The 18422-nt window shown below is 46.3% G+C and overlaps 1 protein-coding gene across 44 annotated transcripts in view; it reads right to left on the bottom strand.

Annotated features, from left to right (window-relative positions):
• Positions 1–12051, bottom strand: part of RIMS1 (regulating synaptic membrane exocytosis 1) — a 335886-nt gene extending 323835 nt beyond the window's left edge. For all 44 annotated transcript variants that reach the window (XM_049817970.1, XM_049817920.1, XM_049817954.1 and 41 more), the window contains exon 1: positions 11544–12051. In XM_049817970.1, the coding sequence (XP_049673927.1) occupies positions 11544–11707 (164 nt within the window). In that variant the 5' untranslated portion in view covers positions 11708–12051. The remainder of the gene's footprint in view (positions 1–11543) is intronic.
• Positions 12052–18422: the final 6371 nt, after the last annotated feature.

The raw sequence follows: 18422 nt of genomic DNA, 5'->3' as shown, positions 1-18422 counted from the left end.
CTGAACTTTGTCATGCAATGTCAAAATTTTGGCAATAAATAACAGTACCAAGGAGACTTATCACCTCAAGTAACTAAAATACCCATAGATTGTTCATAACCTTTTACTGCTCAAGCTTTCACATTATGTTTTCATCTACATCTGTGCAATTTCATTTAATCAGTACAAAATTTAGTCTCCTGATGTCAAATGTCAAAATGACTCTGAAGTTAATACTGCAAATATGCAAAAGTGCAATGACTTTATTTTGAAAATAACTTCATATGAAAGGCTAATTAAAAACCTAGAGAATAATGAATATAAATGAAAAATTACTCCAACTGCTTTCTTAGTACATGCAAGTGCTAAAGAAATTGCGTAAAGAAAAGATATTAGAAAGCTCAGACAGCTACTACGTCTGCTCTTGCATAGCTCTTGATGCTTTTTCCAAGATCAATGGAATCGTCAAAAGAAAACAGTTATACTAACAAATCATGGCTCAAAACACAACTAAACATATTCCATCATCCAGTTCCAAAATGGCTTTTTGTTACATAAACTGCTTCATTGTCATTTCTCTCAAAATTCCTATTACTAATCATTTGATCTGTAGAATACTTCCACATGATTAAGACATACCGATGCAAATAGCCCACAGTTAAATCTGTTTGTATAGTATAGGACTGTAGGTTTGCTAAATATCTGGAAGGAGAATTGATGTATCAATATAAAAATTACAAAATCCTAGTTTATTGATAGGATTTTGAAGCCTTCACAGTACATTCAAAAACTTTAGAATTAATATATATTTTACAAAAATGTAGACAAAATCTTCATGAGCAGTGGCTACAAAATTTCTAATGCTTGCTAGGCTCATAGGCCAAACTAGGTTTGTAAAAAAATGTAGTATCTTTTATTAGACCTGCTAGTGTAAGGTGTAGACAGAATTTGGGGTACATAATTTCTTTGTTTGATCAATTCAGAGTATGCCGTATTGGTAACCAAGAGAAACACTTGAGAAGACACTGCGCACTTTGGTCATTCAAGGATGTGAAGACTTCCATTAGCAACTCTCAGAACAAACAGAGCTCTCTGTTTCTTGCTAGAAGAGTAGTAGACTTTTTCTCTGCAATATAATAGTACTCACACTAAAATAGCATGGTTGGGCTGTGTTCCATTCATGAGCAATGTCCTAATGAATTTCACATAATGAAGTTTAAAAAAATAACTCTCAATTAAGGACCTCAAAGTAAATAACTGTATTTTGATGCAACGCATTTAAACCACCACTCTAACTAGAATTTGGTGTTTATCTAAAGCCCAAAATACAGAGAAAATTAGTCTTTGGTTACACCCGAGATCCTCAAAAGTTGAAACAGTTAGTTTGCTAGATCCACCACTGTCACCACTAAAAAGTGCAGCTCTATCTGCTAGGTTCACCCCGATCAAAAAGCAACTTTCAGGGCATACACTGATCTTCAGTGATTCCAAGATGGCTTCATATACGAAAGACAGACCAAAAAATTAAGAGATTTCAAACACTGCCCATTTTTATTACAGATACCTGAAAGAAAAATACACAGATAGACACGCTCCCCTATCTTCAGTAGTATTAACAATGCTTATCATAAGCAAAGTGCACGAAGTCCTGACACTGAAAATAAGGCACACAACTGATGTGAACAAACTCAGAAATGAGTGCCAACATAGATGTTCTAATTCACTCTAGAACTGTCTGGAAACAGCTATTCATCATGCCGTGTCTCTTCATGCCTCTGAAGTGGCAAGTGTATGAATGGTTTTGTGCGTGTCATTATTCTGAAAATTGCAACTAGCTTTTCTTGCCTCTGTAACAGTGCCAGAGAATATATTTGGAACATGGCTTTCTTGTTTAAAACTCTCTCTGGACATAAGTATCTCATATGCAATCAAATTTTGAGGATGATTATTTCAGTTTTAAGTATAAAGAATTACAACGCTACCCTATCACATTGTGCAAATTGTCTTACCTAAGTAACTATTAAAGCAAACTTATAGGGGTATTCTTTTCTGCTGTTTGTTGTGAAAACCAAAAATAACTCTGACTAACATTTGCAACATTTGCAACACCATAAACATTGCATAATATTTTACCATATCTGTGAAGTATAAAAGAAGGGATAAAACAATTGTAACTCTTGACAGATGCGGAGATCTGATAAGCTATCTGCATCCTTACAGATCCAATATATGGATCTGACCAAGGTAAATCACACAGCCCTGATCAGGTGTAAATCTCTCCAGTAACTGTAAATTATATGAAAGTATTTCCAAAAAACAGAATGAAACCACTCTGTGTTCGTAACTGATTACATCGGATTTTCTTATATGTTTTATTACTACTGGGAATTAGAGTCAAACTGTAGGCATGCAAGCTTTTTCCACCAAAACGTAATTGCATGCCAGTATCTATTAATTAAAACTGGTAGGCCCAGGGGAGAAGAAAAATGCAGCAGGTACCAGTGGGTACAGTGAAGAAGGTTAAGTTGGGTAGAAATTATAACTGGCTCTAACTATTGGCAACCAAAAATAAAATTTCAATTTTGTCATTTTCCACCTTCAATAATGCCTGCCTCCCAAAAAGGCTGAATACAAGGGCAGCAGTATTTTTAAATAGCCCTTTCTTAAGATATTAAGTTCAAGTCTTAAAATGCTTAGTAACCGCCTGATGAAGGAAGCATGCTACATGTTTGTTAGTTGCTTTCCTGTATCCAAGGTTGCAAAAAATTCTTCACGAGTCTTCAGAAATAAAAGGGCATTGACAAGACTGAGAATTTCAAACCTCTCTTAATGTTGTTCTCCCTCTGCTATTTACCAGAAAACCAACCAACAGGAGGGTACCCTTCCCTTCTAGAGAAGAGGTCTCTTCTGCATAATTCCTTTTAAGATCTGGGTTTATAATAACTCTGTACTTTGAGAAGTTCCTGCGCAGATATCATGTTCTTTCACCCAGTCTTTGTCTTCACCCTTCTGCAGGGCACACATAATGCCCATGAATTTGTAGATTCACAGACTACTCAGTCAGAAAGTATTAGTGCAAAAGCCAGGCATGAAGCTGTGGTGGCTTCTTATATCAAGTGGAGAACCACGTGGGAAGATGCATGCACAGAAATAACGCCCTGTGCATTTCAATAAAACCACTGAAACTGGGGCCAGAAAAGAGCTCTGGACAAAAGCTTGCACTTCAGACCTTCTGAAACCTCAACTATGCCAGTCTGAAGCCCGTGTCTAGAACATGGTAGGGATGTTTATTACTGCCTGTCATCCCCTATCACCTCCCGCTCTTCTATCGTTTTTGAGGAGATTCCTGTGAATCTGCTATTGTCTGCTTACAGTCTCCGGCTCCTGCCTTGGTGGTGAGATGGCCCCCCAGTAGGACAGTCAATGACTGTCTCATAGTTGCCTTACCGTGTGACTGTGTGCAGTTGTGAATACATTTTGTCTGTATATAGTAGTGTCCTTGGACTACTCAGTCCACCTTCCTGCTTAAAATTCACTATCAATTCTCTGAATTTCCCTGCAAGTCATGAAAACCCTCCTTGCAATTCTGAGGTCACCACAGTTGTCTCCTTTGATCAGGACACCCTTCTGGCCACACCTGCCCTCTCAGAGTGGTGAAAACTTGAAGCCTCAAATGCTGTTAAATTCTTTCTGATGTTTCCATTGGCCAAAAGGCAACAATAGTTTCTGCACCGTTCAGTCCTCTCTCTCCCTCTCTGAGGGCCTTGGACAGTAAAGAGGAGGGGGCTGGAAGCAGTGACCACAAGCAATCCTCCCCCCCAAATGATTCAGACTGATCTGACATTAGATACTGGTCTCCCTCTTAAGCTTTAAAACATCCAACAAAGGGACAACGTCAAGTCCAGCACAAGAAGAGGAATAATCCCATGCACCAGTACATGCTGGGGGCCAACCAGCTGGAAAGAAGCTCTGCAGAGAAGCCACTGAGGATTCCTGGTCAACACCAAGATAAGCATGAGCCAGCAATGCACCCTTGCAGCAGAGATGGCCAACACCATCCAGGGCTGCATTGGAAAAGCATTGCCAGCAGATCAAGAGAGGTGATCCTTCCTCTCTGCCTCAGCGCTGGTGAAGCCACATCTGGATGCTAAGTCTAGTTCTGGACTCCCCAGCTCAAGAAAGACATGGACACGCTGGAGCAAGTGCAGCGAAGAGCCGCAAAGACAGTTAAGGGCCTGGAGCACGTCACATGAGGAAAGGCTGAGAGAGTGGGGACTGTTCAGCCTGGAGAAGAGAAGGCTCAGGGGGATCTTAACAATGTGTATAGATCCCCAGTGGGGAGGAATAAAGAAGACAGAGGCAAACTCTTCTCAGAGGTGCCCAGTGACAGGACCAGAAGCAATGGACACAAACTGAAACACAGGCGGTGCCATCTGAACATCAGGAAACACTTTTTACTGTGAGGGTGGCTGAACACTGGAGAAGGTTGTCCAGAGAGGTTGTGGAGTCTCCATCCTTGAAGATATTCGAAAGCCGCCTGGACACAGTCCCAGGCTACCGGCTGTAGGTAGCCCTGCTCTGAGCAGGGGGTTGGACTAGACAATCTTCAGACTCCTGCCATCTCCAGGAGTAAAATCGTTTCACCATGGGTTTGTACACTCAAGTGTCAGGATCAGGGCTGGCACTGCCAGGGAGAGGCACAAGGCAGTATTCGAGCAGTCTGTCTGGGTGATTCTAGGGGTGCAGACCACCCACGCACACAGCAAGTGACCTGCACTCTGTTCCCTGCTCCATCACAGAGCCTGAAACACCGTGGGTCCAAACCACTTTAAGTACAAAGGAAGAAATAAAGGCTTTCAAGCAGCAGAGGTGAGGACATCCTCCATTCCTCCTGCTCCACTGCACAAAGTGAGATTCATGGGACCACGGAAAGGATAAGCAAGAGACAGTCTGACTCGGAGGAGGGAGTCTTGGTATTGTTTATCTATTTTATCCTTTAATTCCTTGGTGCCAAATGCACAATCAGTTCCCAGAGCTCTCGATTCCTCCTTTGTCTTCTCAGTGGGATTAAAGATAGGCTTTAAAATCTTTATCCTAAAGATAGGATAAAGACAGAGTTCCTCATGATGGCCGCTTGACTCTTGCTTTTATTTCTGCAAAGTGGCCCAGTTTCAACAGAAGGGATGAAGAATGATCCTACTTCTCCCTTCCCTACTGCTTATGGCAGGGCAATTATCATCAGGGGATTTACAGCATCCAGGCTAAGAAGGTCTTGGAACCCCACTTCCTTATTTTGCCCATAAGCAGTATACAAAATAAGGGTGGCAGCAGCTGTCACTGTGTTTTGAGCAGTATTCAATGTTTTCTGACAATGTTAGGTATGGTCCAAGTGTCAGAAATGGAGAGGGAAATAAACTGCCTCCAGGAAACTGGTTAAGAGCACATGCCTCCTGGACACTCTGTTAATCTTCAGAGTTACACAGCTAGGAGTTCAGGCTGGAAGCTTCCAGGTGCACACAGGAAATTATATAGGCGTTATCTTGCAATCTCTGAAACAGAGATTCTCACCAACTGCAAGTGACTTCAGGATTTGGCAGCCCTGAAAAGTGAGAGGCTCTAATATCCCTGTTAATTCTAGAGACCTGAATTCTACTAAAATCAAGTTTGTGTACCACACTAGATGGTCAAAATAGGGTATTAGGATCAACTTCTCCCTAGTTATTAACTGTCACTCTCATGGCAAATCTTGAAATAACTCTCTTAAGACCTGGGAAGGTTGCAAGTTCCTGCTAGCCTCTCTGCTGAAGCTACTCTATGAAACTATGAAGAACCTCCTGTGTCTTTGAGTTAAGTTTCCTACTCTTGCCCCTACCTTGGCAAACAATCTCCTTCAATCTTGTTAAACCCCATCAGAATGGCAGTAAGAGCTTCTGTCCCCACTTAAACTTGCTCCAGAAAATGAGTGCCATGGTAACTAGCAACCTTCTTCTAATTTCTGCCCAAAATTTGTCTAAGGTTTATTTATAGCTGTTCCCCCTTTGATAAGGCACTGTTCCAGCAGGGGTGGAGAAAAGTACATTGGCTGTCCCAATGCATGGTCCTTTGGGGCTGTGAGAGTGCACAGAAGGACAGAACTGGAACTCAGCTAGCTGTGTTCACAGCTGCCATGGTTTGCACTTAGTACTTAACTAACCCAATGAGATAAGGCACACAATTGCACATGAGCAAACTTCAGCTTAAGTACATACATATAAATATATGTAGTTCTGTGATTTGTCTACGACTGAAATTTGATGTATATTAACTGGGGTTGTTCAACGTCAAGGCACCCTATACCCACAAACAATACAGTTGTCTCAGGCTATCTAGTGTTCGAATCTATACTTAAAACTATTTTTCCTTTAAAATGTTTTTTGCCCCCCATTTTTGCAAATGATGGTTTGTTTCTCTCTTCAGTCTCACTGAAAACTTCCCCTCTCACACTTCTTCACAATTTGTTAGTCACATCAGTCACCTGTAAGGCAGCATCTGCACTTCAGGCTAGACACATCAGCCACTCAACATGAACCTCTTCCCTTTCAGCTACAGGAGCACCTACCATGTAAAACAGGAAAAAATGCCTCCAATGTGAACTAGTCTGCAGAGGAGGCCATGGCACATTCTACCACTGTCCTATGCAAACATTTACTCATACAGGAGCAGCAGAAGCTTGGGTCTGTGAGGCCAAGCTCCAATTAAGAGTTGCTAGAGACTACAGTCTTCAGAGATACCCACAAAATCTGGCATAGCCAATGTGAAACAGGGAAAACGAGAGTGGATGAGAGTTGAGTACACCATGGTAAAGACCCTCCTCCTCAACAGACTGCTCTCCATGCTGCTGTCAAAGGTGTGGCATGCAGGAAGGTGAAGCTCTCCCAGCCACAGAGGAACAAAAAGGCAAAGCTCTGAAGCCCCAAGAGGAGATCATTCAGCTGGGAGGGAGGAGGACCTGCTTCCTACTCCTAGCCCTCTTGGTATTTGAAACTTCTCTGACGTTTAAAAAAGGCTACATTAACAACCCTGGTAACCAGAAGCGTGCAGCATGAGAGCAAGACAGCTCCTTTGCCAGGAGAGCTCTTCCTAGTGGGCTTGACATTGAGTTAGGCTCCTGGGCCCGTTTTCATTCTTCTCTGTATGGGGAGCCAAACTGTTTCCACTAAGTTATAATCTAATGGCACTCATCTAGGACACAATTTCTTCAGGCCAATAAGTGTACGGGGCTTAGGTAACAGCTTCCTAACTGCCAGGCTTTTACACCTAAGGTAGCTGGAAGCAATAATACTGCCTGTCCTCTACATGTTAGGAAAGCGGCCATCGCTGTGACAACACCACTTTGAGTTCAGCACTGAGTATCGATAGGCATTATAGAGGTACTGTATTAGCGTCAGGTCTTTTAGAGGACTTAAGCACGTGACTACGTAGTTTGTGACTCCCAAACAGGCTTAGGTGCAAGACAGAGACACCAGCCAAGACACTCACATGCTCTGGTCCTATATGCCCCGGACACAAAGGAACACACAGCTTCTCAGGTGCACCATTACGGAAAGATTTTGTGGACTGCACTCAAGATGCCTCAGTTTCTACTTGGTGCCAGGTAAGCATCGGCGTGCTTATGTGGATTTGAGTCTTCAGTGCCATATACCAGATTGGGACCACACTTCACTGCACAAAGGCGTATAGATATGCTCTCGGGACTACCTAGTGACACTGCCCCTATTACAGCAGGAATGCAAAAGCCACCCTTAGACGTAAAGGCAATTTCAAGGCAATCAGCTAACAATGTGTTCCTCATGCCAAGGTACACCTGTTCGCAAAAAAAGCAAAAGGAGGAGCCTTCACAAAAGCCCTAACTCCTCACCACATTGCTCCAAGGTATCCAACAGGTCACAGGACAGCAGAATGCTCCCCTTCCCCAAAAACCACACACAGCGGTTTGAAATCTGATATTGGATGGGTGAGGGGAGGATGAGGTCTCTGCCACTGACCAGGTACACCTAGAAAAAGAAAGTCAAAAGCCAGTACAGGTTGCATGCCTTTATCCTAAGGGTGTGACAAACTCCGTTAGCCCCAGATTGCTGAAGGAAACTCAGCGGGTCAACAAACTGACAGATAGGGCAAGTTCCTGGAAAGAGACAAACAGGTGGTTTCAAACCGAAGCATGCATTTCTGTCATTCTCCAGTGCAAGCAGCAAAAGCATCACGGTGTCCACAGTCCTGCTCCCTGTAACAGTGCCCTGCTCCCAGGCTGGCACACTGCAATACGCGCTGATGTCAGCATGAACTGGCAGGGAGGGTTTACAAGAAGGCTGTTAGCTCAGAGTCAGAAACAGGGCTCAGAAAGACAGAGAGGTACAGACCCGAAGGAGAGGGACACAGCCTCCTTACCGATGATCCTCATCTTTTTCCACTTCTCCTAAAATCCATGCAGTCTACTCACAGAAACACCTTAAATTCCCTTGGATCCACAATTTTAAGACCATCATGTGAAGAATACAGTGGTTTAACCGATAATTCTTCCTACAGTTTTCTGCCATGAGGAGTGCTGGAAAGGAAAATTACAAGTGCTGTTTTGGAAACTTTTATTGCTAACTATCAGGACATCCAGAACAGGAGAGAAATGCTGCATCCTTTTTAGCCCTTATGATTCATGAGACAGCACGCATCCGGCTGCAGGACTGAAGGTAGCATAGTTTGCAACACAGATCAGCTTCACTTCCAGGGGACATCACAGATTTGCATGTGGGTGTTACAGACGGAAACATTTCTCTGCCAGGTGGTTTTAAATGAAAACTGGTGGCTATTTTGCTGAGACATGGGGATCATCAGAAAAACTTTTACTGAAGATAACAGGAAGGGATGGTGACGATATCTGACTTTTATAATATAGCTGTGTCATCTGGATAGCACCGTTGCATATTTGTAACAAACCTCTACAAAATTATGGAAGTAAATTCTTGTCTCAAAATCCAATCTTTTAAGGGTTACTCTCTGGAAAGTTGTGTCTAACTCTTGTCCCAAAAAGGAAGTGCTCGGCATACACAAAGGGCGCACAATCTCAGGCAACCTAGCGGATCTCTGTAAGAGTCAAATCATAATCCATATGAAAACTATTTGCTGTGACCTAATTTTTGAAAACCAGCAATACAGCTAAAGTGAGTATACAGGTTTGTAAGTTTCCCAATGTATTTTCTATTAATTTCTGGCCCTTCATTTAAAGAAAATAAATCTATTTAAAATCACAATTTCTCAGACCAATAGAGAGCCTAGACTGCTATTCTCATGATTTGAAAGAACTGTTGTAAGGAAATAAACTTTTTAACTTGGGTATCACAAACCTTCGAAGATAACATAAAGTAATTTCAAGTTGAATTCACAAAGCACAATTTTTGACCTCTTCTAAAAACTGTATTTAAAGTGTCTTAAATTCATTTAGTAAAACTGCTGAAGATTCCCATAACCTCACAGAAAAGGAAGCATCGGTCCAGAATTCAGAAATGCCAATACAAAAGAAGAGCAGAAGAAAAAAAATGAGGGAAAAAAAAGGGGAAAATTTATCCTCTACCCCATGTTAACAAGAACAGGGCTGAGAAATTACCATCTGTACCAACAAAAGTTCATTCTCGCAGCGACTGTAAGATTTATAGTACTGCTCTACCACACGATCACAGAACCAGTAATCTTCTTCACAGAATAAAAGCTAAATATTTCTAGGGAAGTAGCTGTGCTGGAGGACGAGGAATGGCAGAAGGATAAATGTAGTTTAGAGCCTTAGCGCTACTCCTTTAATTTTCTTCTGATAAATAGAAACCGAGGAGGGATCCTTCACTTAACGTTTATCCCACATTGACTAACACAACTCATTTTCACAGAGCATTTCTCCTCTCACCCACCCCACCTCCAAGACTAACCACACCCCAAGCGTAATGAACAGCAACGGCAAACTGAACTCTCCGTCTTGGACCGAGATCCAAACACCACGGTCCCGGCCGGCTCCTCGGCGATACGCAACGCTAGCAGCTGGGCCTCGGTACCCGCCGCTACAATCCCCTGTAAAAATTCAGAGCCAGGCACCGACGGGAAGGGACAGAGACAGCTATATAGTGAAAGGCTGTCCCAGCTGCAGCAAGCACAGCGTGCGGGGCCGAAGTCGGGAGCCTGCGGGGGTTTGGTCTCTCCATCCGTCAGAGAAAGCCGCGGGGAAGAGCTGGCCCGCATGGCGCAAGTGGGTGTTATTTCCGATGCTGCCAAAAGAAACACCCAGATCACATCACGCCTCCTGAGCGTCCCTTGCAAGCACAGGTGTACGCAACCAGAGGACCGTGAGGTAAGGATACACCTCCCCTGGCAGGGAGGGTCTGGGTAACGTCAGAGGTCTGCACTAGTCCAGTCACCTCTCCTACCGTTTTCCCCCCCCGGAGCGAACAGGCCTGACGGGTAGTCAGAATAGGAGAAACCCTGATTCTCCTCCACAGGCCACAGCTTCGGTCTGTTTATTCTCACCACTCGCAGCAGGCAATTCGGTAACGTTACGTTTGAAGCCTCCTATTGACGGAGGAGGCTAGAAAATGTGGTCACATGTGCCGTTTGGCAAGGATGGGGCGGGGGGGGGGGGGGGAGAGAAAAGGTCCACAAGAGGCTGTGGGGACCTGGTCGCCAAACATGGCACCTACCCACACCCCTCCCCGCGCCGCCGGCAGCGGGATAAACCCGCTCCCCGCCCCCCCCCCCCCCCTCCGTCCCGCCGCCACGCACGCTTCCCCCTCCGTAAGGAGCGGCGCGACTAATTGCGTTTATTTCCTAATTACGACCGCCCCGCTGTCCCTCACAGCCCGCTGCCCTCCCGGGAACGGGCGAGAGAGCGAGAGAGACGGCGGTTGGGGGCGCGAGGCGGCGGCGGGAAGACGGCGCGGGGTGTGGAGGGGGGGGGGCGGGGGGGGCGGCCGCCTCAGCCCCGCGGCGGGCGGTAGCGGAGGCCGAGCCAGGCGGGGGCAGCACGGCAGCCGCGGAGGCTCCGGCTCGCAGGGAAACCCCACCCAGCGGTCCCTCCTGGCAGAGGCGGGGTTCTGTGGACCCCAAAGGAATCCCACCTCGATCGATTCGCCCCCTCCCGTCCCCGTCCCCCAAAACACCACCGACCACCGCCGCCCGGCCCCCGCGGCGGGGTTGTCGCCCGCCTCTTTCTGCGCCGCTGGCTCCCTCGGGGCGGGGAGGGCCCGCCGTCCCGCTCCGTCCCGCCGCGCCGGGCCGGGCTCCTCCGGCAAGGTCTGCCTCGGGAGGAGCTGCCCCGCGGTGGGGGAGGACGGCCGGAGCAGGAGGAGGGAGTTAGGGGTCGGGAGGGGAGCGGGGGCTCCGCAGCGCCGGGTCCCCGCTGAGGGGGTCCCCGCGGGGCGGCCCGCCGAGCGGGGCGAAGCCGGCCGGTCCCCGGGCACCCGGCCGGCTCCCGCGGTGGCAGCGCCCGCTCCCGCCCGCCGGCGATGGGCGCATGAATGAGTGCCTGAATGAATGAATGACTGGCGTCTGCTTACTTGAGCATGGCCTCTTCTTTCTCTTCCTCTTCTTTCTGCCGGTCCATCACTGCCATGATAATGTTCCTCTCCTCCTCTGTCAGGTGGCTCAGGTCGGGCAGCTCCTGCATCGGGGGGGGCACCGTGGGCGGGCGAGGGCCGCGGGGCCCCACCGAAGAAGACATTTTCTTTCCGCCGCTCCCTTACACCTTCTACCTTTGCACGGCAAGCCCAGCCAGCCTCTCCTCCGCCCCCTTCACAGTGTAGTCCTCCGAGCAGCAGCAGCCGGCAGCTCTCTGGCAGCAACGGAGGAGGCGGAGACCCAGCCTTTCATGGTTGCTTGCATCCACCCCGGCCCGGCTGCCGCTGCCGCCGCTTTGCTGCTTTGCTCCCTTTGTTTCCGCCGCTTCAGGGAGCTCGGGGGCTGCCGTGCCGCCGCCCGCAGCCCATCCTTCCCGGCGGTGGCTGTGCGGGGCGGGTGGGGGGGGGGGGGGTGTGTGCCGTGGCGCGGAGGGCTCCCGATCGCCGCTGGCGGGCTGCGTGAGGGGAGGGAGGGCGGGCGGGCGGGGTAGGCGGTACGCGCCGCGGGCCGGCCGGGAAGGGCGGGTACCGCCGCCGCGATGCTCCGCCGCTGCGAGCCCGGCGCTGGGCGGAGGGAGCGGGGGGGGGGGCCGGGGCCGGTGAGGCGGAGTCCGGCTCTCGCCTCAGGGGCGGCAGCGCTGCCCGCCGCTGCCGCTGCCTCTGTCCGTGGGCTGCCCGCCCTTCTCCCCCCGCCCCTCGCTCGTCCCGCGCGGTCACGGCCGTCGTTCCCGGCACCGCCGTCCTCCTCACGTTCTCCTCCGGGTTCCCGCACCCGCGGGTCGGGGGCCGGCAGCTCGCCCGAGCTCCCGCCGAGGCTGCCGTCTCGCCCTAGGCGGAGGGTGGCGGGGGGGCCCTGCGGGCCGCCTGAGGGCTGCCTGAGGCGCCGGGGAAGCCCTGGTCTCCCGGTGCTGCCGCCGGTGCCTCGGGCGTGAGCCGTGCCGGCTTCGGCTCCAGCTGCAGCCCCCTTGCCTTGAGCCAGCACTGTCACCACCCGTTCCTTGGCGTCCCATGCTTCAGCACTTTCTTCATAGGCTGCTTACACCCAGTAAGTGGCACCCACGCCGCGGTGTGTGTGCCCCCACACGCTTCCCGGGGGGGGGTGGCGAGTGCTCTGAACTCTCCCCGTCCGGCAGACACGGCTTTTTTTCACTGCTGTGACCCACCGAAAGCGTGCCACGGTGCCCACTGCTGAGGGGGTAGCGCACAATGAAACGAAACATCACTTCCAGACAGAGACAGCTTCCCTGTCAAAGTCTGACCCGCCAGCTCTGAGCAACTCGGGGCTGGGGAGCTGGTCACGAACACAACAGCCCTTCCTTCCCTCCAGGAGATCATCTGCCTGCGACCTGCTGGCCAGAAGCTCATGCCGATAGCTCTGGAGGGTTCCTTGCTCAAACGCGTGCCTGTCAGGGAACGAAATCGTTCAGGCTACTTGGAAATGCAAAGCCAAAACACAGAGAAAACTGCACTTTCAAATAAAATGTGAACTACCACTAACACACGCTGACACTCAAGACCTCTCAGTCACGCTTCTGCCGAGGTCGCAGCATGGAAGCAGCTCTGGTTTCTAGAGAGATCGTCTGATGGGCACGAACCAAGGGAAAAAAATCTATGCTGGCAGTGTTCAGTGCTTCTTGCTGCCAAACTTGCCGGGTTTGGAATAGGGAGAGGGACCAGCTTTCAGCCAGCCGCGCTAATACCTCTCGCGCAAATTCTGAGCACTGTGAACCTTCGTGACCCTTTGAATTTGAGAGGAATTACTGGGGCCATCTGTTTGTGTCCCCCCAAGAGAATTTCTGCAGGACACAATCTGATAACACAAATTAAAAAGAAAAAAATAATAAGCACTACAGTGACCACCAGAACTTTTGAGTCGTAATGTCCAAGCTCAGCTCAGAAAGTGAAGTCTCTCAACTATTCCAGCACATGAAGGAAACTGAAACTTGAATGACCGACAGATGGCTCAGAAGAGATTAAAGTGGTGTTAATAAGCAAAGCACTATGAAGGGCTGGTAGATATCATAATGTCACACTCAGTTAAAGACACAGACCCTCCGCTAACTCATGAGGTGATTTGTCCCAGGGCCTGGCCACGTTATTACTGCTAGATGTAATCCTTCTAGCTAAGTACTAACAAATCAATAAAATCACTTCCCGCCATCTGCGACCGGCAGGGAAGATAGCCTTCATGTTACAGGCTGATGCTGAAGAATTTATCCATTCATTACCAACAGGCAAAAGTATGGCAGCCACCTCAAAACAGAAGGAAGCAAGACTGAAAAGAATAAGATGATGAGAAGAAGGTGAGGTACCACCATATGTTTAGTATCAGAAACAACTAAAACATGACGTGACTGGAATAGTAATACTAGACACCACGATTATGTTGTTGTAAGTATCCATAGGTAGTCTGCACTCCCTCAGACGATTTAGGCCTGCACGTGCCACGTAAAAGATGTAGCTCAAGTAACTGCAAGAACTAATTCACCAGAGCAGCGGCACTAGTGTTGAAGAGTCGCTGCTTTAAGCCCCACCTAAACAAAATATTAAAGGTCTATGACCATGAGACCCAAGTGTCTCTAAGATAATTTTATGAAGAAAATATTACATGAGGTTAAGTTATCCTGCTCACCTTTCTGCTTATTAATTACTGACACAGTCACGTATATGTCTGTTCTGTATTATTGTGTTAATTACTGTATGCTGGGTCAAGCACATGAATTCTTACTGCTGTGTGTGAAATACATAATTAATACAAAGAGCATGAGAGGATTTTATATATAGGTTTTATAACTTAAAAGGGAAAGATGAAAGCTCTTGCAGAGTAATGGTTAAAAAAAGTGATGGAAGTTGGATTGTGGACTTGCATCAAGCCGTTATTGTGAATAAAACTGCATTACTGAAAAGCACAGAATCACAGAATCATTTAGGTTGGAAGGGACCTCTGGAGGTCATCTGGTCCAGCCTCCCTGGTTAAGCAGGGTCAGCTAGAGCAGGTTGCCCAGGACCGCATCCAGATGGCTTTTGAGTAGCTGCAAGGATGCAGACTCCACAGCCTCTCCAGGCAACCTGTGCCAGCACTGTCACCCTCACATGAAAAAGTGTTTCCTCATGTTCAGATGAGACCCACCGTGTTTTGTTTGTGCCCACTGCCTCTGGTCCTCTCACTGGGCACCACCGAAAAGAGCCTCAGTCTTGCTTACACCCTCCCATCAGATATTTATTCACATTGATAAGATCCCTCTGAGCCTTCTGTTCTCTAGGCGAAAGTCCCAACTCTCAGCCTTTCCTCATATGACATGCTCCAACCCCTCAACTATCTTCATTGCCCTTCACTTGACCTGCTCCAGTATGTTAATGTCTTTCTTGTACTGGGGAGCCATGAACTAGTCTTAGTACTCCAGATGCAGCTTCACCAGTGCCGAGCAGATGGGAAGGTTCACCTCTCTCAACCTTCTGGCAATGCTTTTCCTAATGCCTACGTCTTAGGCACAACAAATGATTTTACATTATTTTTGCATGAAGACAGTAGACTCTACTAGAGAGAAATATAGAAGAAACCATAAAAGTAATCTCATTTTTCATAGGGCTACGTGAAGAGACTCAGCTCTTATTGTCAGTACTTCAGACCCTTAGTGGTCAATTTGCCCACATTTGCTTTGTAAAGATGAAATATCTGCCGTTGTCGTGCAACCAACAATGTGTGGAAAGCCCAGTCTAGTTCAATACATTATATCCTGAAGCTGTAACGATACATGAGAGTCTTGAAAAGAATTTCATTGCCTGGTTAGTAAGAATGCCCCCTGCTTAGTAACATCCAAAGTCTTGTCACTGACAGGCATCCTATTAACGCCATTTCTCTGAAGTCCTATCTAGCAAAGACTGCTGTGAAATCTAGAGATGGAATATCAATATAGCTGTTGTAACATACCGGGTAAATTACTTTCTTAAACATGAGAAGCCAGTCATTATAATGGAATCCGTGATCTTTTCCTCTCACTTCATAGCAACAAGTATCCACATATGCCCCATGCGCAGCAGATGCATATTTCTTTATGACTGCAGACCTTCCCTCAATCTTAGGAACTTCTCTTCTCCACCATATCTTCCTTTCAGATTGTCCAAAGGCCACGTTCTAAACTTCTCAATTCCACAATACTCCCTTTTCAAGCTCTTTGTGTTAGCCTAGCTGTGAGCAGTCATGAATGTCTGTTCTTCTTGCTTGAGGCAATCTGAAAGAAGAAACTGGAAACAAACAATTCAGAGGGTTTTCCTTTAGGTTCCCTCCCTAGAAGAGTGGTGCTCTTTCTCAGACTCATGGGAGACTGGGAATAGTGAAAGCTGTGGAGGAGTTTTCTGTCTGAGGGGGTTTGCCATTTGAGGGGCAGTCATGAAGGATGAAATATCTTGTAGCATAAGGGCTCAAAGTAGTTTCTCACAATAGATTAGTAAAAGTGGGACACCGTGACTTCTCTCTCACTCAAGAAGAAGTTGAAGGAATTTTGAAATTTCAAAGACAGACCAAATTCACAGTAAAATATCTTTTATTAACCTATCATGATTTTGAAGAGCAGTTTTTGTTTTGGCATCTGACTCACGATTTTTCATTTCTTTAAGTGTGGTGGCACTGCAGTATTTTAAGAGAGAGAAGAAGGTCACAGCTAGCTCTAGCATGAGAAGAAATGGAAACAGTCCTTTTCAAGGCAGACAAAAAACACTGGCACAAAAGGAGTTCGTTTCAGGTAGGGATTTCAGTGCCTATTCCAGACAAGATTTATTATTATGCATAATTTTATAATGAGTGCCTACATCCTGCAGTGATTAGTGTCTTAAAAATGCTCTCAGACAGAAGCCTTGGTCTTCTTTTAAATATATTTTATTTATAAAAATAAAAACACAACAGAAAAAAAAAAAACATCTAAACAACAAACTAGCAGTTCCATCAGCAGCAAACCTTACAGAGCCTGGTTTTGGATGACAGCTTTGGATTGTCTTGTGTCAAACAATGCAGCTGAGTTTGCACTTTCACCTGTCCCTTAGTGGGTGCACAAATCTGAGTCTCCTCTATCTAACTGCTGATTTTCATAAAACCTGCAGGAACTCAGTGTTTTTAGACCTCTCCCTTTTTGTCAGGCTTCTTTGAAATTGGTCAAGAGATTCAAATGTTATTGCTGGAGTACTGACAGAAAAACAGTGCAATTGCATAGCTTGGTTTCCTTAAAAAAGTAGACTAGAAACCCTGTCCCACCCCCATAGGTCTCTAATTATTCCCTTTGCTCTTCTCAGTTCCCTCCTGTTTAGCTGTGTATTTCTGGCATGGCAGTTTCCAGAAAATCATCCCATCCCTCAGGTGCAGCTTGCCAAAAATGCATAAACAGGAACTGTCACCTTCCTCCTCCATGACATGATGCTTCTGTATGTGCAGCTCCAAATCATACACCCTTTTAGGTGCAACAGTGCATTTGCAACTCCTATCTGATTTGAAACTGTTATGAGCTGATTCTTATTTCAGTCAGACTACTTTCCAAATGTGTTTGTTAATAATTACTTTTTTAACCCAGTAATACTAACAAGGTTTTAAGTACAACATCATTTTCCAAAGTACTGAGATCAGTTTCCATTTTTTCTCCCTTAACTAGAAAATGTGCAAAAATTATGGAACCGACACCACCCTCCACCCCAAAAAGTCATCATCTACTTTTTGTTTCTCTTCTGGGCCTATTGTCTAAAGCTGATAGTGCAGGCAGGTTCAACCCCATTCAGTTCAGGAGAACCCTGCATAAGGCCATTGCATAGAAAGACCCTAAGTTTGTAATATCTTTTTACATCTGTCAGAAAGGCTGAGAAGTGTTATGGCTCAGAGAGAAGAAACTGAAGCCCAATACTCTTAGTCAGCAATCTGGCAGTTGGAAAAGCAATGATTCAGTTCAAGCATTGAAGTAACACAACATTTTCTATAATTATGGACCATATCTCTTTGGAATAAGACTTTTATTGTTGCTCCAGTGGTTTTACTGAACAGTTCTAATATAATTAGTAAAGTAGCCTATCAATATAATGAATATGTACTTTGCATTGTAATATATAAAGGGTTTTTTTTAAATATTTGCTGCCAATTGAAGTATCTCACCATTATTTTTTCTCCAAAAGAAAATCTTCAATAAAGTCTTGAATGTTTTACACTATGACTGCAGCAGAGAGTGCAGTAAGGGTAAGATCTAAATGATCTAAATCACCAAATGAACAAAGTGCTTAGTACACTGAGGTCTAATGCTGTCCATGTCGCCAGAAGCCCTCCAACAGCTGCCAGAAGCCCAGAGATACTCCTGTCAAGGGAATGTAAGAAACTCCTGCTGTTTTATCAAGCCTAATTGGCAGTAAACACCTGATTCCCCAGGCAAGCTGTAAAGAAGCAGCAGGTAAGAAGATGGCAGTGAGGGGAGGAAGGTGTCATTCTCCGGAGCTGTTCCTACAGTGGAGGATGTGCTATGCCAAGTTCTGTCTTACAATCTATTGCAACCCCATCACAATCTCATACATCTCTATTTATAGAGATTTATTACTAAAACAGGCACAAGAGTTTTGGTGGAACAGTTTGTCTTAAGAAGTAGTGAGGCAAAGTTTGTAGGAGAAAATACCTTTAATTATCCGATGGATATAATCAGAAAAGTTGAACAAACCTTAAGGCATGCAAGCCCTTTTAGGTTTGAAAAGAAACAGCAACATGCAAGCTAAGCACGGCCTGGCAACAGTTGCTTTGAACTAAACTTTATTATTTTAATTGCCTAGACAACCTGAGAGAAAAGAGTGCTTGAAATA

Source organism: Accipiter gentilis, chromosome 15 (genome assembly GCF_929443795.1).
Source record: "Accipiter gentilis chromosome 15, bAccGen1.1, whole genome shotgun sequence".
NCBI classification, from domain to species: domain Eukaryota; kingdom Metazoa; phylum Chordata; class Aves; order Accipitriformes; family Accipitridae; genus Astur; species Astur gentilis.
This window is presented reverse-complemented; position numbering and strand designations above follow the sequence as displayed.